Raw genomic sequence first — 7,255 nt, forward strand, 5'->3', positions numbered from 1 at the left:
AACGCTCATATATCTTGCACCGTATAATTGTGGTCCTACAGTTCCATAATGTTATTGCTAAAACGTTCAATTTGTGGATTAGTTTGGTGGCCTTAAGATCTCTCGAGAGAGAAGAAAACAACATTTGGGATAACTACAATTTCGTTCAGCGTTTGATTGATTACATTGCTATTTTCTCATAGCATTATAACTGTTCAATTTACTTAAAAAAGGACTATTTAAGGTGTTGTTCCCTTCAAAGTTAAAAATAATATCTTTATTCTTCACTCAACTATCTTAATTGCTTATAGGAAAAGGTATTAGCTATTTGTAAATTTTTAAGATAATATATGGTTGTGTTTTTATTTTATATTTTTAAATTCAAAAGTTTTAATATTTACTAAAGTCACACATTAGCAAATGTCTTAAAGGCACTAATTTCTTGATAAAAAGAGGCACTGATTAAGAAACATTTAATATGTTTATTAAATGCTTTCAAGTATTTACAAAAAAAAATATTAATAATTGTTATTTTTTTATATAATAAGTGTTCATTAATAACTTTTTTTTCATTTTATTTCCTGAATAACTGACACTGCTTAGCATTTCTCCTAAGAAAATTACCATAGTACCTAATAACTCACTTCTTGTAGCAAACGAATAAGCCAAAAAGGAAAAGGGAAATTTTCCCTTCTCCTAGATTTTTGTGTAGCAAAAAAATTTGCCAATTTTTTTTATTATATTGAAGGCAGAGATTATATACCTCTTATAACGCAATAGAATGGACTCTATGATTGATCAAATTGAATAACGAATAAGAATTTCTGGAGTACAGATTGCCTATAAAAGCTGTATTATCTAAATAAATCAATTAATGATACATAATCATTAGATGCTAAAAACTTGCAAAAGTATTTATATTGTATAATTATTTATATTGAAATAATAATGTATTAGTTCTTGATTAATTTGTTCTACATAACCTGTATAAATATTGTCTGCATGAGTCTTTTCGTGATGAATACAATATTGGAAAAGAGCAAAAGATAAACAAACATACAAAATCATACAGCCCTATTATTCGTATGGAGCGGAGAGAAGAACCTACAATCAGTTTTGTGAAAATATTTCAAATGAAAATTTCAAAATAATCTTTTAATTTTGCATTTTATCACGTTCAACTATATATAGTATTCTATCTATCAAGTACACTAAATATACTAAAATAGCTACAGTAAAATTTCTGGTATTCATATTAATTATTGCTGAGAAAATTGTTTCTGGGCAGAGATAAAGATTTAATAACTATCGGAGTGATTTTTCATTCTTCTTAGAAAATGAGAAAATATTTTATGCTCTGTAAAACAATCATAAACGTTAATTTTAACAGCAGATTTAGTAGTTTATTTAAAAAAATGTAAATATTTTTTAATATTTTAGTATAATTTAAAAAAATATGTAATGTTTCTTCAAATTTAGAAATACTATAGCAAACACTTAATTAATACATTATTCTTATCATTTGAAGTTAAATACTTCTTTACAACTGAAATAATCAGATTTTTTTTCAACCGTTGAAATAGTTTAACATTTACGAATTTTAAATACTATCATATAGTCAAGTTTTTTGTATAGCAGGGGAATATATAAATATATGATGCTACAGAATTCCTGCAATAATTATTTTCCCGCTTAATATATGACAATTAAAATAAAGGCCCTACAATTAATCAAACCAATTGATACTTCTTAAGGTATTAAATAGGAAGCTACTTGCTAAGTTTTTACCGTTTGCTCTTCGTTCACAATAATTGCACAAAGGGAGACCTTCCCAAAAAAATTTCTGCATGGGTCAAGATTTGTGCTACAAAATTCCCACCATGACCAAATCTACGGGGCAGAACCAGATAGTATTCATTAAATTTATTTGTTTATTTTAATTTTTATCGTCGAATTTTGCTTTGCCGGGTATGGAACATATAATTGTAACACAGAACATCCAAAATCAACAAAGAAACCCCAAGTCCAGATTTCTGCTTATAAATTTTGTGCAAAGCGACCCTAGTTTTATGGTCACGCACTGGTGATAACGTGTTATTCTACTTCCCTCAAAATCTCAAATCATAGATCTTAAATTCTCTAAAACACAACTTTATTAGGAAAAAAATTACCATAGGATTTGTAAAACACACATTGACAAACATGTTCTATATATGCTTTCTCGGCCAATAATATATTATACAAGTTTTCTCAACCCACCACAACGGTTTAGATTTGAGTCTTCTATTCTTTCTTTTAAGTGACGAGGTATATACCAATCCACAATTTATTGGCGGACAAGTCAAAACACCCTATAACTTGTTAATTAAAATAACTATAATGGTTACTAGAAAAACAAAATTAACTCATTTTAATGAAAAGTTTTCATTTCAACGAGACCAGATTATAAAATTCAGAATGCCTAATCGTCGATTTATTTCGAACTTCTCTCCTTCTTGAAACCCTAATTAAGTTGTCAATTCTGTAATCTTCAACCACTAAGGCTGATTTGAAATATCTAAAAATATTTTCTTCAAAAAAATATTTATTATACTCTTTATTTTGTCCATAAAAACTTGCCACTTTTTCATCCTTTTCCATTATTTCTATGCAAAGAAATGGTAGTTGAAAGAAATGACTTGAGCACAGGCGGTTCTGCATGTTCTAAAACTTCAGCCAACATAGCACTTCATAAAGATACTGTTTTAAAGCAAAGGTAAGATAATTTAGACTTCATAAATTGAATTTTCAAAAATATTTCACGGAAGATTCCAACCCAACTCCAGCACTTCATAGAGATAGGCAGATATACTTCTATAATAATAATAATAATAATAACAAACAGATATCTTTCATAAAATCACATCACGTAGAATCATTATGCAATCTCTGAAAATACAAGTCATATTGTCAATGCAATCTATGAAAATACAAGTCATACTGTCAATAGAAGCACACGATGTGTAAAGTACCAAGAAAATAAAAAAGAACATTCCAACTCAGTTCTGAAAGTATGATTAAGGCATGAAAATATAGTCATGGACTAACGCTCAAGTGCCATGTATAGCAATGCTGGAGCATCCTTGAATAACTACTTTCGATGAAGTACTTGGATTCACCTACAAAACCCACAAAACAAGAATGAAACTCAGCATGAGACGAAAAGACAATGGTGGTTCAGAGAATGTAATGATGGTCGGTTGACGCAAGCCTATGCAGACACCACTGCTAAAATGTATATATGCAGCATAAGTGAAAAGACTCGCGCTCACCCACACACACACACACACACACACACTTGGTACAAACTACAACTAATTACAGAGCACTGCCTTGGTGCATACAATGTAACCCAGCAATGGCAGATTGCCATTGTAAGCACTGCCTGTACAGAAATAACTTGATGTACTCTTGAACATTATTACACATGAAGCATAGATGAGAAGAGTATTGGCCGATCATTATCAACACTCAAATGGTCATTTACTCACATTGATCATATAAACATTTAAACAAAGAACATACTAATGCATTCATCATCATGGCTAGTAGAAACCAGTATCAGCAGAAAAACATAAATTGGTAGAAAATACTAATGCAAAGCACTCAAAAAAACCCTCACCTAGCCTCTTTTCATAGCAAATTATAATCATAAAAAAGAAGTTACTGTTGACCATCAAATATAGAAAATAAAATGGATAATAATTTCTACTCAGCAACAAAGCTGAATTTACCTTGAATCATCATGTTCAACAGAGGTTGAACTAAGAATTTTGTAAGTTACGCATAAAAGTTCAACAAAGATAAACAAAGCAAGAGAATTTTCAGTTCTTTTAAAATCTCGTAACATCAAAAAGAATACATAAGAATAAGGAAAGCTGTAATACAAGACTAAGATGTAAGCTAAGAAATTTGCAATTAATACCACAAAATAGGTTTGAAAATACAAAAGTTAATGAAAAAGATAAAAAGGAAATTTTTGCTCGTGGATCAAGAGCAAAGAATCTTTCAGTAGACAACCCAAATAGACTAAGTATTATTTCTCTAAAGTCTCCAAGATAAGACACAGATTGGCATCAATTTTGTCCAACTATGAGGAAATAGACAATTCTTAAACTAGAAATGAAGTTTTTCTCACAATGGAGCAGCTATAGTTAAGATTTAAAATTAGTGTATTAACAGATAATGTAAACAATAAAGCAACCAGCGTCATAGCTTTGGAAAGCACATAAAACAGCTCAACAGCTTCGTTCAATTTCTCAGCAGCTCAAATAATGAAAGCTAAAATGTGCAAAGGAATATTGAAAAGTACATAAACTGATTATGTTAGCTCATTCATAAGGACTGACCTTCATTTATGCTAGGTTGTGTTTCCATGGGGAACAAGTCTTTGTTCTTGCCTTGCAAGAACATAGTAGGGGAGCTAAAAGACAAAAACCAGATATGTTCAGGGGAATACTTACATGGACATGAAGTAAGAAGATTTAAACAAAAACCTAAATATAAGAAGATAAGCCAAATTTTCACCAGATGTTGCGAGCAACATTGCAGAAATTGGTGGTGCCGGTGTGAAGGATAAGAGAACAATAGTGTTACTTGAATCAGTAAGCACTTTGGGGGAAGCATCTGAAAAAATATTATAACAGTAAGTTAAAGAAACTTGCTTTAAATATATATTACAATCAGAAACTTATTTTGGTTAGTATTTACTAATTTCTAAACCTACTCCAAAAAAAATAATAAAGTAAGGGGGAATTAAATTAAACCTCGATTCACAATCAAACTTTCCGTGCAACACCACAGACAAGTGAGGAGGAGCAGCACCGGCAAGTGCAACCACCTCCCATACTGGTGCAGGTATTTTGACCCCCTTTCCTGCACCAGCAGTAGGAAGCATTTCCTTGATTGCTATTCAGAATCTTCATATAAGCCTCCATCATCAGAGAAATCATCAAATGATCGCATATCAAGTTGATAGCGCAAGATCCCACCTATCCCACCAAAACCTCTGCAAAACTGTGAACCTTCTTGTGATTTATTGGTGACAAATTCAAGAGTGCAACCAAACCGTTTGTATTCATTTGCAAACCACTCCAGCAGAGTTGTCTTTTCCTGAACCTCATAATCAGCAGAGCTCACAGGATCCCGAAAATTGCTTTGGTTGGTCTCCTCATCCTTGCCATAGTGCTTAATAATAATCTCACCAGTAGCACTATTTTTCAGGACATACCTATTCTTATCGAGATTTTCCCAGACAATAAGTGTCTCAACAGCTCCCATCTCCAGAGCTTTTAGAGTATCATCAACCCCGTAAACAAACTTTCCAGTATCCTGGCTGATTTCCTCAAAGTATTTTCCAATCAATCGTTTCTCCTGGATAAACTTCACATTGGCCAGTATTTCAGCAGATAGTTCAATGGCCTGATTAAACCCATTTTCCCCTCCATAGGAAACATCAACAACATTAAGTATTTTTGCCTGAAGCCGAGGATCAAACATATCTGACTGACTAAGCTCAGTTTTGAAATCAGCTGAACCAGCCAGTATTAATCCAGAAACATTAGGTTGGCTGGTAGAAGGATTGATGTAAAACTGAGTAGCAAGCTCTGCAGTCTTTCTCACATAGTTATGACGCTTCTCCATACGAAGACGGGCAAACCGTAGAGCTGATTGTCCTCCTCTTCCATGTTTCTTTGGGAGATCCACACTAAATTTATGAAGCACCTCTCTCGTATTACCACTCAAGGTCCCAAACAGAGTACCATTGCCATCCATGACAATAAATCCAAACTTATCATCAGATTCCAGAAGTTCATTTAAAGCTTCAGTATGAAACTTATTGTCACAAAGATAGAGAGATGCATTAATAGGTCTGAAAGGCTCAAAATCTATAGTCACCTTTTTTTCCTTCCCATCTTCTGTCACAATTGTGCCAGTATACAGAACAAGGCCGTTTGAAGGGACCTTGTTATAAAGCTTAAGCCTCTGCTGAGCAGAAGTGATTGCACCAAGAACTGACTGTCGATTCACCCTGCTTTTGATATTCGATGCGGTTCCAAACTCATCACCAAGCATCTTGGTTACCCGAGATATTTGATCGCGTGGGGGCATGATAAGGGAAATCATACTTGTCCCATTTCCTCTAGCAGCCTCAAGAGCTTTGATCAATTTCTTGATTTTCCACACCTGAATGTTCTTATCTGTCTCATGACCATCAGCCATCTCCGAACAATAATAGGCCAATAACCTTGGAAAAAATAAAATCACAACAAATAAGCCACATCCATATCCACACAGATAGAAATTCAGAGCATAGAACGAATATAAAGGTACCAAGGGGTAATAATAATTCAATAAAAAAATTAAACTTGTACATCAACCCTAAAAAAATCATAGCTCACCTTCATCCCTCCAAAAACATAGCACTCTGATGAAAAAAGGAACGGAAAGACACAAGATTCCATTCGTTCCATTTCAACACATGCATTAGAAGAAAGCTATTCACGGCTTCATATTAAGATTCAAACAGGTTACCATCTACACTTTTATTTCCCAGAAAATTCCAACCACCCCCTCCACCACAGAAAATAAAAATTGATACTTTATCGACAGGTCGTCACATAAACTAATATAAAACACAGGATATTAGGTGCAGATATATTAAAAGCACAATAAAATATTATTATTATTAAAAAAAGAAAACCCTTTTTCTCACTCTGCTCCATGCTTACCTTCTCCCTCATGCAAGTTGCAAATTAAAAATTCACACCATAAAAACCACAAAAAATAAAAAAACTCAATATTAAAATAGAAAAAACCCCAAACACAGATTCGCAATAGCATATATTAATCCTAGTATATCCATACACACATGTGTGCCTCTAAAGCATCACAAAACAAAACACATCCAATTAACAACAGCACAAGTCCATTAATTTGATCAACCCAGACACAAAAACCTTATAAAAATAACGATGATGACCACAACAACACAAGCACCAACATCGACGAAAACTATAAGCAATCGCAGCATCAAAAGCTATAAAGTAAACAAAATACGATAAATAATTGAACAAGCAAACATTAGATGATTGAAATTGCAGAATCGGTGATTCGAATTGGCGAAAAAAGGTACCTTTTTTGGGGGCGGCGCAAGAGAGAGAGGAGGCCGCGAGAGAGAGAGAAGCGTGCCCTAGCTGAAAACTCGCAAATGTTTTGATTTGTTTGTGAAGAGTGT

General features: G+C 33.1%; 1 protein-coding gene across 2 annotated transcripts; it reads right to left on the reverse strand.

The window, feature by feature from the left end:
- Window positions 1-2,832: 2,832 nt before the first annotated feature.
- LOC113867125 (eukaryotic peptide chain release factor subunit 1-3-like) lies at window positions 2,833-7,255 on the reverse strand. 2 transcript variants are annotated; one of them, XM_027502164.1, is made up of 5 exons: window positions 7,154-7,255; window positions 4,785-6,265; window positions 4,546-4,644; window positions 4,368-4,441; window positions 2,833-3,137 (listed from the first exon to the last, which is right to left on the reverse strand). In XM_027502164.1, the coding sequence occupies exon 2, from the start codon at window positions 6,238-6,240 to the stop codon at window positions 4,927-4,929; it is 1,314 nt and encodes a 437-aa protein (XP_027357965.1). In that variant the 5' UTR covers window positions 6,241-6,265; window positions 7,154-7,255; the 3' UTR covers window positions 2,833-3,137; window positions 4,368-4,441; window positions 4,546-4,644; window positions 4,785-4,926. The 2 variants fall into 2 exon arrangements, with proteins under 2 accessions (XP_027357965.1, XP_027357966.1); XM_027502165.1 differs by having other exon boundaries at window positions 2,857-3,137; window positions 4,368-4,644; window positions 7,154-7,234.

The sequence above is a fragment of the Abrus precatorius genome, unplaced genomic scaffold (assembly GCF_003935025.1).
Source record: "Abrus precatorius isolate BTA unplaced genomic scaffold, Abrus_2018 Scaffold5, whole genome shotgun sequence".
In the NCBI taxonomy this organism is placed as follows: Eukaryota; Viridiplantae; Streptophyta; class Magnoliopsida; order Fabales; family Fabaceae; genus Abrus; species Abrus precatorius.

Excerpts from the sequence above, each read along its gene's own strand:
- LOC113867125 (XM_027502164.1), bottom strand. The coding sequence starts at position 6,240 with ATGGCTGATGGTCATGAGACAGATAAGAACATTCAGGTGTGGAAAATC.